Source organism: Carya illinoinensis, chromosome 5, assembly GCF_018687715.1.
Source record: "Carya illinoinensis cultivar Pawnee chromosome 5, C.illinoinensisPawnee_v1, whole genome shotgun sequence".
NCBI classification, from domain to species: Eukaryota; Viridiplantae; Streptophyta; class Magnoliopsida; order Fagales; family Juglandaceae; genus Carya; species Carya illinoinensis.
Window position 1 is genome coordinate 40,898,529 of NC_056756.1, and position 20,068 is coordinate 40,918,596.

The window sequence follows — 20,068 nt, forward strand, 5'->3', positions numbered from 1 at the left end:
TTTTTTCCCCCTATTTGGGAAGAAAATTTATTTTCTGAGCACAACTTTTTGTTTCGATTCTTTTCAACAACAGTGAAAACTTGTCAAAATTAATGTTACAAATCGATTAAGGGTTGATCGAGAATCGAGAACCTCTATTAATCTATTTAATTCAGTACTTGAATTTGATGGTTTCTATTTTGTATAAATTAATTAAAACCAAAACGCTACTTATATATATTTTCAAAAATTTTATGTATAGTAATTTTTTTATACTCTTTTGTGCATTCTATTATATAATTAATTGTGTATTAAAAAAATTAATACAATTAATCGCATTAATAAAATGTGTAAATAATATAAAAATGACTGTATGTAATATTATTAATATATTTTACTAGTAAAATAATTAAAATTCCATGCAGTTAATTACATTAAATGGATACTAACTATTATCGGGTAAAATCATTTCAAATATGTTGGTCCAGCCAAAACTAGGCTAGTTTTCCTGCATGGCCTGCTTTGAGCTTTGACTAGGGCTACAAACAAAACGAATCGAATCGAATTGAATTCGAACAGGAGGTCAAGAGCTTGTTTAGTATATATATATATATATATATATCAATTCGAACTCAACTCGAGCTCGAAAAATATTAAAATTTTTTGATCGAGCTCGACTTGTCTAATATAAATGATGATCGAACTCGACTCGAACTCAAATATAAAAAATATACGAGTTGATACGAGCTCAGTTTAAATCTGATCCACAATTTTATTTTATTTTTTGGTTGGCTTAAGCAAAAATGAGATTTTTTTTTTCTATTTTTTAAGAAATAAATGAGATTATTTCTCTTAATCAATTTTAACTTGATATGAGCTATATACACATACTAAAATATAAGCCTATCAAATATTAATGTAATATTGATTCATGGTCACTTTCCAATACATATGGCATCAAAAATGCCTAATACATTATAAAGTCATTTAAAAAGTTACATAATAAAGCTATTAATTTAATATTAAAGTATTCAATTATCTTTGATATAATATTAAATATGACCAAATAATCAAAATATGATTAGTTAAGAAAGTGTCACAATCAATTAGAGTTGTTTATTTTTATAAACATTTTATATTTAACTCAATAATTATTTTATGAACTTAATACATTATTATTGTAAAATAATAAAATATGTTACTTATACATAAACTTAAAATAACAACATATATTACTTATACAAAATATAAAAAATAATATATATAGCATATAAAATATATAATAAAAGAATATATGTAAGTATATATGTAAATATATATAAATATTACGAGTATTATGACAACCTCAAAACGAGTCGAATCGAGTTTATATAAATATTGTTTATAAGTTTAAACTGAATCGAGTCGAGATTATACGAGTTTTGCTCGTTTAATATTTGAATCAATATTAGTGATCACGAACAACTCATATATTAAATGAACCGAGTTCGAGTCGAGTTTATACAAGTCAATCTTAAATTATTCACGAGCAGCTCTGTTCGTTTGTAGCCCTAGCTTTGGCTATTCTCATGATATGACACTTTGAAATTGTCAATTATGATAATTTTCATAAACTAAAAATATATTTAATACAACATTAGTTAATTGGTAATATATATACAAGTTCTCAACTTCTCTATGTTGACACAAATAACATATATAATACATACAGGTAAAATATAATATATTCCACTTTAAATATATATATTTTCTCCATTTTTTAGCAGATGTATCTTCTGTGTTTTCTTTTCCTTTTTTCTAAAAAAGAAATTGATATTTTTTCATTAAACCAATAAAACAATAATAGATAAAAAAAAAAAGTGCGAGAATGCACGGAGGGTTGGAAGCACGAAAAGCAAGAAAGTCTAAAAACTCCTTTTACCCTTCATAAATGAATCCCTTTGCACACTAATTAAAAGCTAGGAAAGTCAGTCAGAAGTTTTTGCCTCCAACTACATGTCGTTGATAATAATAGAGATCATTTTCTTGTGTTGTCTTTAAAAAAAGAAAAAAAACAAACAAACAAACACTGCAAATTTTGAACATGTCTGCTGCTCTACATTTTTTTTTCAATTTTTTTTTTTTTTTAAATTGTAGAAGCTAAAGTCTATACATAAATTTTTTTTTACATTTTTTTTTAAATTTTTTTTTAAACACTGCAATTGCTTCTTCATCTTCTTCTTCTTTTTGTCCCTGTTATGGTCTCCCATATTCCTTCTGCAATGTCTCAAGCTTTTAACAACGTAACTGTGGGTTCTTATCTCGTTGCCACTAATGACAGCTTGCCTTGGGCGACTTCACCATCTGGAGATTTTGTATTCGGATTCCGCAGCCTTCCAGGTCAAGAAGAGCAGTTCCTTCTCGCAATCTGGTTCGCTACGATACCAGAAAAAACCATAGTTTGGTCTGCAAACAGAGATTACCCGGCAGATCGAGATTCAATCGTGAAGCTCACTACCGCCGGACAGCTTGTGCTCACAAAATCAGATGGGTTGTCGTTATGGGCTTCTGACAACCCTGTAAATGTTCCGATATCTCACGGGGCCATGATCGACACTGGAAACTTGGTGATAACGAGCACAAACACAAGCATCATATGGGAAAGCTTCAAGAATCCGACCGACACCATTTTACCAGCCCAAGTATTCGGTGTGGGGAACAGCCTTTTGTCTAGTCGATCCGAAAGCAATTTCCAGCAGGGTAAATTTCAGCTCCGTTTAACTGATAATTATGATCTGATGCTTAATCAAATCGATGTATATACCGAAAACCCTTATGACGCTTACTATAGAGTTCTGAACGTTTTAGAGCTGATATTGGACAAGTCAGGCTATCTACAAAACAGAAACTCGCCCAGTGGAAATATATCGAATCTTACATCAGAGAGCGGGGTCAATGGGGAGGAGTCATACTACAGGGCAACACTCGATTTTGATGGAGTTTTCAGACTCTATGCTCACCCAAAGAAATTCAATAATGGCAACCAAAGCTGGTCCACTGTCAGGTCTGTTCCTGAAAACATCTGCCTCAGCATTTTAGACTATTTAGGAAGTGGCCCTTGTGGGTATAACAGTATCTGTGCATTGGCTCCAACTGGTAAGACAAATTGCCAATGCCCCCCTGGGTTTTCTCTCATGGATGTATATGACAAGTATGGTGGCTGCAAACCAGACAATACAAGCTATATGCAGCAATGTGACCAGAAGGGATCTGTGATTGCAGAGGAATATTATGAATTATTGGACATGAAGTTCGTGGATTGGCCTTTAGCTGACTATGACCTGCTGCAACCTACAACAGAATTTGAATGCAGGACATCTTGCCTGCGTGATTGTTTTTGTGCAGTCGCCATTTTCCAGGACCCAAAGTATAATGATGGTATAGGAAGATGTTGGAAGAAGAAATTACCGCTTTCTAACGGCAGATTGAACATGAGTACCGTTGATAGAAAAGCTCTGTTCAAGACATTGAAATCAGAATATAATAGCCCTTCCCAGAATCCGAATCCCGGCGGAGGAAAGCAGAATAAAGAAATATTAATCCTCGCTGTACTCCTAGGCGCATCTGCATTTTTGAACTTGTTTTCTTTAGCTTCAATTTTTCTAGTTGTCTGTTGCATGTGGCAGCGAAAACTACCAAACTTCTACAGTGTCTTAAACACAAAAGACCCAGAGATGAATTTGCGTTCTTTTACATACAAAGAGCTTGAAGAAGCCACTGATGGGTTCAAAGAAGAATTGGGCAGGGGTTCTTTTGGCAATGTTTACAAAGGGGTATTGGTATCGAGTTACAGCAAAAAAGTTGCAGTCAAGAAATTAGACAAAGTTTTGAAGGATGGAGAGAAGGAGTTTAAAACTGAGGTGACTGTGATCGGCCAAACTCACCATAAGAATCTGGTCCGGTTGGTTGGCTACTGTGACGAAGGTGAACACCGACTTTTGGTGTATGAGTTTATGTACAATGGCTCGTTGTCGAGTTTTCTCTTTGGGGTTTTAAGACCAAGTTGGCAACGAAGAATGCAGATTGCATCAGGAATTGCTAGAGGTCTTGTGTACTTACATGAAGAATGCAGCACTCAAATCATTCACTGCGACATAAAGCCTCAAAAATACTCTTGGACGATTCTTTTACGCCCAAAATTTCAGACTTCGGATTGGCAAAACTATTGATGAACCACCAGACTCGGACTCTCACCGGTATCAGGGGGACTAAAGGGTATGTTGCACCAGAGTGGTTCAGGAACACACCTGTCACTGTAAAGGTGGATGTCTATAGTTTTGGAGTCATGCTGTTGGAGATCATTTGCTGCAGAAGATGTGTGGAAATTGAGATGGAGAAGGCAGCAATACTAATCGAATGGGCTTACGAATGCTATAGCAAAGGGAAGTTGGAGAAATTGGTGGAAAATGATGAAGAGGCTTTGAGTGATTTGAGGATGGTGCAGAAGTCGGTGAAAGTGGCAATTTGGTGTGTTCAGGATCTGCCATCATTGAGGCCATCCATGAGAGAAGTCACTCATATGCTAGAAGGCATTCTTGAGGTTTCTGCACCTCCATGTCCTTTCCTCTACAGCTCAATGTCCGGATCCGATTGTTAGTCATCCTAGGCATGCAGGATTTTCAACTAATACAGATATAATATCTATGAAGTATTATTGCTTGTAATCCTTGAATTATTTAGCTTCTACTTCTCAGATTCCATATATAACTGTTCTGTTAAATAATCTGCAGTAAGAGTCGAATCACTTACAGAGTTGTGGTTATTTCATGGGAGATTAAAAGGACCATGTTTTAGTTAGGAATTTGATAATTGTTTTCTGATATTGTTTTGAATTTACGATTGCTGTATCTATATTTCTTAGTTGGTTATGCTGGGTTTCTGTATTATCTGTCCAAATCGTTCATTGTTTCCAAAGGAATCCGATCGCATTTGAAGGCATTTTGATCATGGGCTTGAATCCGGCATAGTCTTGGGAAGAAACTATATATCCAGTGAAGAGGTGGACTTTTATTTGGCAGCCCAACTCAATGCAGACACCGATCCAGAGGCTACAGTGACCTTTTCTCTCTTCTTGTTCTCTGAATCCAAGTATACAATATATACGAGGAATCTTCAAACTTTGCCCTCTCTGATTAGCAAGTGGACCTCTCGCTCAATATGTGATCTGTGGCTTCGAATTTGATGTAATCATATTTTATAATGATGGTGATTTAGTAACATAATGATACTTTTATTAGTTATTTTAATGTCGTAGGAAGTAGTATTTTCATTTTGAGTCATGACTCTCAAATGGGCACATCTTTTATCTCCAAATAGCTAGATTTCAACTCGTTGGTCCTTTATTTATACACTTTTGCTCATACAAAAGAAAAAAAGAAGATATGTACATATATATATATATATATTAGGTAGGAACAACGTGCAATGCATATTTATCTATTTTAATGAAATAATTATTTAAAAAAATAGTATATATTTCATAAAAAAAAATTGATTTCAATCAATAATTTAAAGCATATGGAAAAAAATGTGAAATCTAGCAAATATTTAGGGTAATGATAGTTAAGAATAGTATAATAATTACATGCTTGTATAAATTAAAAGATAAAAATATTAGTTCAAAATATGACATAGTCTAACACATATTTATAACATCGATAGTTTTAGTAAAGTTTCATGTGATAAGTTTAATACAAGCTCAACAAAAAATATTAGTTCAAAACATAACATAGTCCAACATATATTTATAGCATCAATAGTTTTAGGAAAGTTTCATGTGATAAATTTAATACAAGCCCAACAAAAACATTAGTTCAAAACATAACATAGTCCAACACATATTTATAGCATCGATAGTTTTAGGAAAATTGCATGCGATAAGTTTAATACAAGCCCAACAAAAACATCAGTTAAAAATATGAGTCATTTGATGTTTTTACTCTGATCCATCATTTTGTGTCATCCTGTATAACATCGATAGAGACGACATTGAAATTCTTGTACTGCTTTTAGTTGAGTCGATCGAGGTCTACTAAAAGTTCAATCTTCCACTCTTTCTGTGAAACTTGTGCCACAAGATTTTCTATATATGATAAATGTTTCTACAAAAGAAATTTTTAATTATAATTGCATAATTAATAAAAATTTAAATACCTTATATGCTGGAAATTTATGTCTTATAAATTAACACAAATTTTTGTATGCAATGTTCTTAATTAAATTACTATGCATGTTATAAATAAAAACAAAATTAACATAATAGACAAGTATATAAAAATCAATTTAAACGATTTTTGTTATAATTTACTTTTAATAGTTTTTTTAATATAAACCTCAATGTATTTATTGATAATGTATTAAATATGTTAAAAATTTTGAGATAGACTTTTCTACTCACAACAATAAGGCGAATGGAAAATAAGAAGACGTACATCTCTAGTATGATTCATAAGCTCAACTGCCAAACAACCGAATGCTTTTTCTATAACTTCACCAAACATAACAGCAGATAGTCTTCCTGTACCATCGTCGAGTTCAACATATGTTCGACAGCTATAAATTTGATAGAAATATCATTTTAAGTTAGAATCAATAAAAAACATACATTAAATCTATCATATACATAAATTATCAAACAAAAAATTTGAAAGATACATACCGTGATTGGGAAATGCTTTGGTGTTTGCAATGGTAACAAAGAAATCTATCATTATAATCATATCCAGTTCCTTTATTACAGCCAATACATGACATGTAAAAAAATATCTGGCGCAAATCAACCACAATTATCTTTGCCTTTATCCAAAATTTTGTTTTCTGCATTACATTAGAAATAATTTTTTAGAAGAGTTGATTGTATAAATATTTGAATTTGTTACTAATAATAGGATTTTATCGCCATGGGTTGCAAACTTTTGATGAACTCAGCAACATCACAATTCTTGATTATTTCCCGAATACTAACAGAAGATAGAGATGCAGACGGGTATGTCAAGCTTTTTGCAATAATACTCTTGAGTAATAAATAATTAATCGTCGCCCTTAAAATTCATAAAAACAAATACAATATAAGAAATAAAAATATGGAGATTTCAATATTCAAATGGTATGAAACAAATAATGACTTATGTATGATGATTACCACTCTTGAAATGAAGTTGCCTCAGAAATAACAGGATTGATCATAAATTTAATTTTTGGACGTGATGATAGAGATAATCCTTCATTGGAAATAGGCATCATAATTAATACAAGTATATACAATGTAAAAGAAAATATAAGATTGTTAATTATTAAAAATACCATTATAAGAACCAACTCTTATTTTTGTTCCAAGTATAATTGGCTTTGTTTCAATTATTTTCGAGATTTTTTTGCATTCATCTTGCACAAATCGGCCCTAAATAGTTAAACATATGGGATTTAAGCTACAAAATTGAAATAAAAAAAAAAGAATTAGCAGAATATGCAAGAAATAAAAATTGAAACATAATTCTAAAAGAGTGAACTACCCAAAAAATATTTTTACCATTGATCAATAATATATATCTCTTGAATAGTTGTTGGTCCATGAGCTAAAGTTATCTCTCTACATGGCTTGATTTGGATTGCAACAGTTAAAATATCTGACAAATAAGATTTAAAATTTTAGTATATTAATAATTAAATATTCTAAAATAAAGAGTGAATTACCTATTTCTGCAATTAAATTCTTGTAAGCATCTAATTCATTGAACGTAATGAATTGGTACTTTGGTGGCTACAACTTCCTCAATTATCATTTTAGCATTTAAGATCCATTGATATTCATGAGATTCAATTCTATACTTTGGATCTAATGGCTTCACATATGCATTACTGATGTAATATGATTAGAAAATGTGCAAAGTATCTTGTCGTGAGTCAATATCCTTATCAAATATCGCAGCTTGCAGCCGATTTTCCTGTATAATATAAAAAATTGTAACGAATAATATACAAAAAAAGAAATTGTAATAAATAATTGAGTATAATGATTTTCTTTGATTTTAAATTGTTTTGAGTTATGTGTAAAATTTTTGTTTTTAAATGTGTTACAGGAAGAGAACTAAATTAATAGAATATCATCGATATTTATATAAGGAAGCCAAAGATTTAAAAAAATCAAACATCAAAAGACCCAACAAATTAGTAGTAAAAAAATAAAAAAAATAACAAAACTTAATAGATAGAATGCAAAAATAACAAAATCATTTACCAGTTTTTAATACACAAAATAAATAAATAAATAAATAAATAAAAGACAATAGGTAGAAATAAATACTATACATTTGGATCAATCAATGTTAGGCTTTGGTACTTCACTGATAAGCGTTGACCTGTTATTTTGGGTGACTTCTTTGCCACAATCATTTTGATTTTTCAATCTCTTGTACTTGGAGTGATATCTTTTATCGATGTATAAACCGCTCGCATCTTTAAAGCTGTTCACATACAAATATATTAAATGTGTAAGAATAGTAAACCTAATACTAAATTACAAAAAATTGCAAAGAGAATTGAAGATTATAATAAATTAAAAAACACAATATTAAATATCAATGGGCAATTTTATTGAAGTAATTAGACTCAAATTATACAATTGAATCATTACCCATTTAACATTAATCTAAAGATTCTAATCTCAATAATTTCGTATAGACAATATTTTTTGTGCAGTTCTTTTTCGATCTTTCAGTTGACACTGGCTGTATTAAAATTCTTATTGTAGATGCAGTTTTTACCCTTGGTAAAGTCACATATAATTAACCATGTGAGAAAACAGGTTGAGGTAAATATATTGTAACAAAATCCAATGTTTGCCCTTGTGCCTTATTTATAGTCATTGCAAAATTTAATCTGATAGGGAATTGAGTTTATTTGAAAGGGAAGCCACTATTTTCATCAACATTTGATAAGAATGAGATCCTTGGAATAAAGACTCTTTTTCTGCTTTGGTGCCCAACTGTAATTTCTGCATCAATGACATTTAGATCAAAAGCTCGACAAATTAGACGTGTTCAGTTGCATAGTCCTTCTGAAAGATTAATGTTTCTAAGCAACATGATAGGATAGTTTATCTTCAGTAACAATTCATGAGGAAGAAGTCCATTTAGGGTTAGAGTATTTAAAAAATCCTCCATAACTGATTGTTCAGATACATCTATTGCTTCATCAAAGTTATAATATCGCTTAAGCTCACCAGGAAATCTATAAATTAGCAATGCATTTATTTCATCAATATAACTGTTCTTTGGTGTTCATATGACCCGATTCATCATAGCTGAAATATTTATTGAATATTCATGAATATCATGGAAAATAACATCAATTAAATGATCCAAAGAAGTATAGTCATCTTCACAGGGAACAAGCATGCCATTAGGAATTTTTATAGTTTCATCAACTGTGATTGGTGGCATTCCGTTGCCCAATTCTAACACATATTCTAAAAAGACTGGATCCAATCTTGCTCGCATATTTTCAGTCAAATGAAACTTGATCAATGTATGCCACAAATAAGAAGAAACCAAACTGGCGTCAACATCTTCTTGTCTTGTTTCTTTACGAACCACAGGTAAAACTTGGCGAAAATCTCTACAAAAAACGACAACTTTTCCACCGAATGTTAACTCTGAATCATTAATGTATCGTAGCATTTTATCTAATGCTTCAATATGTTGTTTTCTTGACATAGGGGCCTCATCCTATATAATTAACCTTGCCACACGTAGTAACTTTGCGAGGGCACTTTGTTTATTGACACAATATATGCTATGTTCATCAGTATCTAGTGGAATTTTAAAGCGCGAGTGTGCTGTTCGACCTCCAGGAAGGATAGATGCAGCAACATCAGATGAAGCAGTTGCAAGTGCGACTAATTTTTTTGATCTTACTGCAGCAAGAAGTGCCTTATATAGGAATGTATTCCCCGTCCCACCAGGGCCATCAACAAAGAATGTAGCAGCTTCATTTGAAAAAATCTTTCCCAAAACTAAATTATAGACATGTCGTTGTTTACTATTAAGGACTTCTGATGCCACAATATCTTCTTCTGGAATTTCAACAGCTAATTTATCATCGATTTCTCTAAATTTGAATTGGTCTTCATCAAAACAAATGTTGTTATCAAGAAGATTGAACGAATTAATGTCTTTCCCCATTGATTCAAGTGTAAAATAGATTGAGCGCAAAACTTGCATTCTTACATTCAACATAGAATCTTTAGTCGACCTAAAATCAACTGACATATATTACTCAAAACGTTCCTAAAGCTCTCTCAGATTGATTGGATTACAATAAACCAAAATATTTGCAAATAGTCATCTCAAACTGGACGGCATTTGATATAGAGATGCTTCATGTAAACAATCTTCTAAGCTACTGTCTCTCTGTAGCAAACCATGCATAGTTGCTGCCTCACGAAATGTTGGAGCCACAACACCATTAACTGTTCTAAGATCTTCAAACGACAAAGATCCTCTTACATGATTTAGCAATATCCGTAGATAATACCTCTCACATTCAAATGGATTTGCTGTAACTATTCGACCTATAACAGTTTTTTTTTTCGACAAGTCCACTCTTTGTATTGTTGGTTCCAAACATAAAATTTTAGAAATTCTTTGTACAACAATGTCCTGGCATTTTCATCTACTCGGTTTAATGCAAAAAATTATGTTAACATTGATTTTGTAGACCGATCAGAGTTGAGAACATTGATTAAGTCTTCATTTGCTCGAAAAGTTACTTGGTGTTGACTCTCAAGATGTAAATGTAAGCTATATACTGCTGGGTACATTTCATTAACAGTGAAACAACCATATATTCTCCACATAATTTCAGGTGGAGCAATCCATCGGACCGATTGGAATTGTTGAATTTCATCAAATTGTTGATTGTTTTGTTCGGAAACTAAATTGAAAGCAACACGATCATGCCCTTTGTAAATGTACTTATAAAGATATTTGATTGCTTTTATCGTAGAACAAATCTTGACATTAATGTGACAGTCAAATGTTGCAAGCAAATACGGATTATATGGAACGACCCAACGGTTATCCAAATTATGACCTCTCATTTTGACAGTTATTCCATTGTCAAAACGCTTATGTATTGGGAAGCAATCATTTCCAACAGTTGTACCTGATGCAAAATTTTTTGGATATTGACTTTTGCAACAACCATTTTTTTCATGCAAACATTTGTTGGATTCAACATTCCACATGGTCCATGTATCATATGCTTGATAACAGCATTATACAAGTACAAATTTGTATTTTTATCAGGTATTCTTGCCGATACAATCTCATCAAAAGATTCAGGCGCATAGAGTTTCCAATATCTCTGTAATATAATTAAAAAATGTGCATGTGGAAGCCCTATTTTTTGGTGCTCAATAACATAAATATATGCTGAGACTTTTTCAAATATCTGTTGCTTGAATAATCGATCCTTTAATTCTTCTAATTTTGCACGAAAGACCCGAGCAACCAAATTCGGCCGATTTTGACTCTCCTCATGTGGGCATAATTCATTTAAAATTTCTTTCTAGTTTCGATTGCACGTCATTGTTAAAAAAATATCTGGTTTACCATAACGCTGAACTAAAGTCATTGCTTCCATATATTTTCGTTTGCATATCTTATTCTGAACGAAGGCAGAATAATTTGTTTTCCAACATTAGAAGCATCAGTTTCTCTAAGTGTAATAGTATCAACAATACCTTAATATAACTCAGATCGAATATGTTGTTGTTTGCTACAGAAATAATTTAATCTTGATGTCTTGATCTTAACATACATATCAACAACAAATTGTTGCAATAGGCGACCAGACAGTAACAAAATTGATCTGACATTTTCTCTGATTTGTAACTTGTAACAATAATATTCACGACACGAAACAATTGGATCCTTCCTTTTTTTGTTTGATGATGTAAAAGTTGTAGATGATTGAAATATTACAAAATTGGACATCTACAAACTAAGTACAAAATGGGAAGATTAAGATTACACTATAACCTCGTTGTTCTCTTGTAAGTAATTCTTCTGCTGACATTGATTGGTGAGGATCTATTGATCAGGTTGTTTCATTACATGTTGATGTGTTTCCTCTATTGACCCTTTAAATGCCTTGATGCCAACCAGTATTTCCAAGAGAAAATAACAACGGATACTGAAGTGGATCATAGCAGCCAAAATAATATTGAATTATATGACTTCTATCAAAATGACTAAAGACACAAATGTCTTGTCCTTCTAGCTGATCTGCATCTTCATTTTCAACCCATATTGCTGCAACTTGTGAAGATGTCGGGGCATTGAATACACGTTGATCTAGACCAGCATCTGATCTTATATGGATTACTTGATTTTTCAAATTTGGCAAATCACCAAGAGACCGAAAAAACACAGAATATGGATTGATACGAAGAATATCGATGAGTTGAGCTATAATTGATGGATTCATTCTGTCTGAATCAGAAATGCGATTTTCTAATTGATGCTTTGTATCATAGAAATATAATTGGAGATAAGAATGACGACCATTTAAAGGGATTAAATCATTGATATAGTGATAGATCTGTCCCTGAGTTCGAAAGATATAAATTCCTCTATTTCATCTGCAAAGATCTCTATCGAATTTAACTCCAAAATATGTAAATGCGAAGTTGTTATTATAAGTCCGAACATAGGTCTTGAAATGCACAGATTCATCTGTGTTGGAGGTAAAAAGATCATAAAGTTGATTAGGGACGGTATTTGTGGCCAAAGAAATTGTCCCATCAGCACAATAAAATCTGTTTGTTTAATGATAGAATCGTTTTACTTTGCAATGTCTGCAATAAGGCACATATGACAAAGAATATGCTTCAGATGGCACGACTTGTAATAATTGCCTAAGTCCAGTAGAGCGGTGATGCCTCTCACCTATTGAGTTCAAAAATGAATATAAGACAATCGGTGTAAACTCATCAACTGTTCTTTGAATGATCTGACCAAGGACACTGGAAAAGTGGCAAGAGTTGACAATGGAATCAGAAGAATGAATAATATAATTATACTTGTTTCTTACCCCTACAAGGTGGCAGTATACTTCTTTCAAAACTTGACTGTTCTCGAACAACAGATGGAGCCTATTTGAATAGAATGTTTCCAAATTTCAATAAAAAAGAATATAAGGATGTTTGAATAAAAACGATGACAAAATAATTTCAGGAAACCTGTTAAATCAGAAGCTGATTAGAGATGATTGTTTCATCTATGTATGTATTTCCTGATTTATGTGTCATAAAATCCATAGAATCACTCGGACAATTAGAATGATCTGTCACATTGTTTAATGATGAAGTTGCCTCTGAATCAACCACACATACATTAACACCAGGAGGAACACATACTTCATGAGATGAAATCAATTCATCGATGTCAACATCAGCGTGAAAAATTCGTTGTCTCTTTGACACCTTTTGTAGAACAGTAAAGTCTTGAATGATGTTTATATGTTGGACATCATCATTTGAAGGTTCATCAATTGATGTAGTCAGTTGATCACCACCAAATGAAGTTGAATCTTTTAATTGAAGGGAATTGCTGCTAGATGCCTTGTTTTTAGCATATCTCTCTCTGTTTTCTACGAAGTTCTTCCTTTGTCTCTTTTGATAAATCTTTATATGGGATATTTTTTGCTCGTTGTTTTCCATGATCTTCAAAAAATAGTCTCCAAACTTAACTTTTACAAAATTAATATTACTATTTCAAAACAAATGCTACATAACTTATTAACACAATCTTACCACTTCTCATATTAACGAAGCAAATGATTCTTCTAAAAGTTAGATACTGTTCCACACAACCAAAACTAAATGAATAAATAACAACTACTTAATACGAAATCCATACCTCCATGATGCATTTTAAATGCTATAAACAATTTCGTTGATTCATATGTTGAAAAATACATACAACCAAATTATTTATACTTTAAATGAACAAGGAAATGAAGATAACAAAATAACATATGGAATGAAAAAATACCATGAAAAGGGAACTTATAAAAAACATAGATCGATATCACATATCAAAATTCTTGAATAAAATATTTCTCAAAATTAATTTACTATTTAAAGCAAATACCCACAAAAAAAATTATAAGCAGGGACCAGAAAAAAGATATATATATATATATATATATATATAAAGGCACTTACAGGTCTTGAAATGAACAATAGAGAGTCTTTTATATAATTTAGATTTTTTGATAAGGAGGACAATTCTTGTCTAGACACAAAAGGCATTGTAAGTTTTGATTGCATTGTATACACACACACACACATATATATAAATTTTTGAATTTTTTTTCTTCCCTTAAAAATTGATTTCAATTGATAATTTAATGTATAGAGAATAAAATGAACGTTGTAATAAATATGGTTATAATAAAAGATTTGGAATGCTTATTATTATCAACATCAACGTGACGAAATCTACCAAGATTAGTCAAGAAAACATATTTGACAACTTCTTTTATATTATATTATATTATATTTTTATTAAACTAATTAAATTGTTCTACTTATCATCTATATAAATATATTTATTATTAAAAAGATATATATATATAATATGTAGTGATGATAGGTAGAATATTTATTCTTTTGCCTAAGGACGCATTAACCAGGCCGAATAGAATGCACTTGTGGGTCTCTGTTGGACGTGATCGAGCCATTTCTAATTTTCTGTGGTCTAAAGAAAGTTACAAATGCTTTTTTACCAGTAAATCACAACACAACATGTTTAAATTCTTTTTTGGATTGGGCCTTTTACGTTTGGTTGGTGTATTGTGTTTTGGGTGAGAAAAACCAAAACCGTATTGGTCTTTAAAAAAAATTGATACTTAGGAGAAAGCAAAATGTGTGACGCCCCCAAATCCCCATGCACGGACACGGGAAAATCGAGACGTCCGGATGATGACATCACGGGTCACCACCCTATCGACGTGTGCCAAGTGTGTGTATAAGCAACGAATGTGCATGAGAAATACGCAGCGAAAAGCAAAGTCAATAACTAAGTACCAGAATTTTTCTTAATTTAATACAAAGCTGTTTAAAACATATATGATAAAATATTACAAAACATAAATATATTTTTAAACCAACAACAAAACTTAAACTTTAACTTCAGCACCCCGGAGGAGCCGCATCCTCGGGCTCAGCCTCCTCCTCCTCTTCCTCGATTTCTGCACCAAAATCTACGGTATCAAAAATGGTACCGTAGGTAAGTAAAATCCAAATACCACTAGATAAAAACATATAAAACTCAAACAATATGCATGAAAGGATGCCAATGCTCAAAACCCATAAAATCATATTTTTCCACACACGCCAAAAATCCCATTTGGTCTAAAAACATAACCTTTCCAAATATCACGCCAAAAGTCACATTTGGCCCATATCAAACTCAAACCATTAACCAATTAATCCGTATGCACCATGACCTTCCCTAGGGGTCATCCGCACACCCTGGCTCCTGTGCCACACCTCAGGTAACGACCACGCGTGTGACACCTAAACGAGCGATGCCCAGTTCCGCGCCCCGCATGTTCGTAGCCAAGCATCCTCTAGCCCTCGCCAGCGAAGGGCCACGGAGTCGGTGCGTAGAGCGATGCCTAGTTCCGCGCCCGGCGCATTCATAGCCAAGCATCCTCTAGCCCCCACTCCCGTCGTCGCCCAGCGACAACCCAGGGGACGTCACTCAGTATATTACGCTTCCTTGTGACCAGAGGAGCTCCACCGGGATAATTACCCATCTCAGCTTGGGCTCGTGAGACACACGCTCCCAAAATCCATTTACGCCAATAAAACAGGATTTTCTCAATTTAATTAAAATACACATGTATGCAATATGCAACACATGCCTCATGGCACAAATAACCAAGCAATCACAAACAGTCAAAACCAAGCACTCCGTCCTCAAATCATCCGACCCTCGAACTCCTCGGACTCAATCAGGAATCAGCCAACCAACAGATAAATATTTATTGCATGAGCAAAATATATTCAAATCTAAAAGTAGAGTTTGGAAAATACTTACAGCGCTATATGGTATTTTTTGAAAGCTCGCGTCGTTGCAAACGGCGGAAGAAAAATAACGTAACAGTGAAATTTCACTGTGGCCGTGGGTTGTAAAATACCCACTTTTGAATAGGGACAAACCAAAGCTCGGGATTGATAGGGAATGGTCTTGGGATGTTTATGAAGCTAAGGGAAGTGGAGTTTGGCCATGAGTGGCGGCGAAAATGGTGGTTGAAGGGCTGAAATACCCAAATCGAAAAGTGGGGACTGTTCCGGCGACAGTTTGGGGCCGAAAATGGGTGGGTTAGGACGGAAAGGAGTCGGTGATGAAGTGGTGAAGAGGTGGTGGCCGGAGGTGGAGCGACGACGGCAAATCGGAGCAAAAGCCGCTCGGCTTGAAGGTGGTTTTCCGGCTAAACGGCAGTTCCGTTGGCGGTGAAAATTTGTGGGGTGGTTCACCGGAGGAAGGGGAAGAGATTGGTGGTGGTGGTGTGGCACACGGTGGCCGGAGGTGGCGGGTCTGGGTGGTTGGAGTGTTCAGTGTGAAGGAGAGGAGAGAGAGAGAGAGAGAGAGAGGCGCATGGGGGAGGGGGGAAAAACGCACGGGAAAGGGGAGGGAAAAAGAAAGAAAAAGAAAAAGAAAAAGAAAGAAAAGAGAAAAAGAGAAAGAAGAAGAAAAAGAAAATAGAAAAAGAAAAGATGAGGGAAAAGAAATGAGGTACAGTCCTCACTCCGTAAATCAAAACAGATCCGCCGAAAACGAGATTAAAAACCGTAAAACAACTAAATAAATTAAACACAACATCAAATAAATTAAAAACTAATTAAAATATAATAATTTAAAATAAATAAACCAATATATTAATTAAATTAAAAATAACCCTTCAGTGAAAATACACGTAAAAGCAGGTTTAATCCCCCTCCCACGCCGCAACACCCTCCCCCCCCCCCCCCCCCCCCCCCCCCCAAACCAGAAACACAAACCTCTCTCTTCCCTCTCGCACCGGATCTCTGACCCATGGTTTAATCCTCCATCCTCCTTTCCAACCTCAACCCATGGCAGAGAGATCCCATCCTCCATATGAATGAGAAACAGAGGTGCGTGAAGGAGAAATCCCATCTTCCCAAAGCTAAGGTTTTTTTCAAATTTTTCCGTAAACTTTGAGCTTTTTGGTGCTTTCTCTTCTCTACTCTCTTCTCTTTTTATGTATATGAGCATGATTACTTTACTGAAGTCATCAAAATCGGAAGATTTTGTTCAATATTTTTGGGTTTTTTTTGGGGTGTGATGGACATCCGTATGGTTTTGGTTCTTTTTGTTGGGGTTATTTTCTGGAGAAAATGATCTATCTGATCATTCGCATATAAGCATATATGGCTTTTATTCTATTTGAGTTTCTATTCCGTGTGGTTGTTGTTGTTGTTGTTGGGCGTATGGCTTAAAATGGCTTTCAGATCAAAATGGCTTAAAATGGCTTTCAGATTCGTATATTTCGAGGAGATTTTTAGGTTTTTTTTTTTCCTTTTATTACTTTGTCGATTTGGGTATGTTTTATTGAGAATATTTGAATAGAAGAATATTTGAGGAATATTTGTGGGTTAGATTTGGAAATCTATTTTCGAGTGGAATTTTGGGGTTTTATATTTGTGAAGCTTTTAAGGGTGACTGATCAGAAGGTGTTGGGTTTGTGGTTGCTGCATGTAGAAGATTATGGAGCTGGTGGTGGATTTTTTAGTGCTTATGAGTTGAATACTATGACTTGGGACTGGTGGTTGAAATTTAGGGTTTTGCATGCTTTGGTTTTGATTTGGTAGGCTCTGCATGTGTAAGCCTTTAGGGGTCCTCTGCTCAGTTGGAGGATCCCTGTTGTAAAAAGAATTGACTTTTGAGGATGGGGGACATGATAGCAGTGGAGTTTTGGTACCCGTTTTGATTCCTTGGCTATTCGAGTGGCGTTATGGTGGAAGAAGTGTGTCACTTTGTGACTCTTTCACAAGGAGTGAGGCTAAGGTGATCATATTTTGATATTTTTATTATTACCCAGATCTCAATTGTTCTTGTTATTGATATTTGATAGTTTTTTGGTGATCAATATATCTTTTTGTTTTCAGTTTATAGACTAGATCTGTGATTGGAGTTTTTATTGGATTCCTAGATATGTTGTTCGTTTCCATGTTTTGAGTATGTATGTTGTGGGTTGTTTGTATTTTTGGTCATTTTTTTTTTTTTTTTGGGTTTGCAAGGGTTATTTGAGTTCTTTGCTAAATATTTAGCTAAAGGGTCTGAATATTGAGGATATGGTGTTCTGGCTAGTAGTGTTAGTGTGTTTTGCCCTAAGCATTATTGAAAAGTTCTACAGTAAAATAGGTGTAATTTGTTAATTTCTGGCCTTATACCCATCTTTATTTTCATCTCTGCACGTTGGGTTGAGTCTAGGTGGATGGAAGTTTTGTCAGTTTCAATAGTTTCAGTTGTGTTTAGACCTCTTAAGGTTTAACTTATATATATATATATATATATATTTATATTCATTCTCCAAGCATCATTAGTTCAGAAAAATATACCATTATTGTTCTGTTTAGTACATTTTTCGTTTGAGCATAATTTATCTGGACTGAAACTTCAACCATATAGAAATATCTTCATTGCAGAGTCCCAAAGGGTGACTTGTTATGTTTTTTTATTTATTTGTTTTTGAATTTTGGGTTTGAAATTCATGATGGTTTGCAGTTTGTATATGGATAGATGTATAATTTAGCTTGGTTAATGTTGATGTGATCAATAGACCTAAGCTATTTGTTTTAGATTTAGATGTGATCAATATATATATACATTTAGATGCATGAAAATTAAGAAACATATATTATAACAAATACTTTTTAGGACTTGTCATCCTAAAAAAATTATGGGTTTTATTATTTTGGTTTGCAGGCATTGTATTGCTGTCAGTTATAAATGTGATACTTTTTCAATTGGCTTATTGCTGTTTTTGCATGTGTAATTTTTAGATGAGTTAGAAAATATAATCTTTTTTATAATGCAGTGTTGTAAAGCTTATATTTGTCTGTATTATTATCTATAATCTATATATTCATGAGAAAATATATTTTACTGTTTGTTGGTATTTTTATTGTTATTTATTTTTTGTTTTTTATTTTATTTCTTGAGTTGATTTGCTTGTTTCTTTTCTTGTTTTGTATTGGTTTTTACCATAAAGCATGTGAGGGGGAGGGACCTAGAACAGATTTGGGTAAGTTTTTTTTTTTTTTTTTCCTATAATCTATGTACTCATCTATTATGTTGGTTTGTTGGTATATAACTCATCTACATTGTACTGCCCTTAATATTTCTTGTATCTCATCTGTGTTGGTTTGTTGGTTTTTTGTTTGAAATATGTGGCCTTCAATATCGAGAACAACTTTTCTGGTTTGCATGCATTTTTTGGTTTGCATGTCATTGTTTAAAAAAAAAAAAAAAACAAATATGACAAAACACATAAGTAGAAATAAGAACAAATATAACTTTTTGGTTTGCTTAGTGTAGAGTTTATTATCTTCTTAAAACATAAGAACATAACTAAGCACAACATTGAACATAACCAAGCCAAAAAGACAGCACTGAATATAACAAAAAAAATCAAAAGAATTAAGAAAACAAATACAGTAAAACACATAAGTAAAAATAAGACATTGTAAGTGTTAATAATAACATAACCAAGCACATCATAGAACATAACCAAGCCAGAAAACAGAACCCATTATGTTTTTAGATCTTTTCATATATTGCACCTTCTTATATACAGCATGAACCAAACTAAAAAATAGCACAAATCTGAACAACAGCAAATGAAAGATAATAAAGTAAACCATACTATATATTTACAAAGATAAAAACTAGAAATGTGTGGAACTCTGAAAGTCTTGAATACAGCCCACACTTTGACCCACAAATTGTAA

General features: G+C 33.0%; 1 protein-coding gene and 1 pseudogene across 1 annotated transcript; one reads left to right on the top strand and one right to left on the bottom strand.

Moving 5' to 3' along the window:
* Positions 1-2,184: 2,184 nt before the first annotated feature.
* Positions 2,185-4,804, top strand: LOC122311355 (annotated as a pseudogene).
* Positions 4,805-9,296: 4,492 nt separating this feature from the next.
* Positions 9,297-10,199, bottom strand: LOC122310351. The gene is made up of 2 exons (XM_043124247.1): positions 9,757-10,199; positions 9,297-9,633 (listed from the first exon to the last, which is right to left on the bottom strand). The coding sequence occupies exons 1-2, from the start codon at positions 10,197-10,199 to the stop codon at positions 9,297-9,299; spliced, it is 780 nt and encodes a 259-aa protein (XP_042980181.1).
* Positions 10,200-20,068: the final 9,869 nt, after the last annotated feature.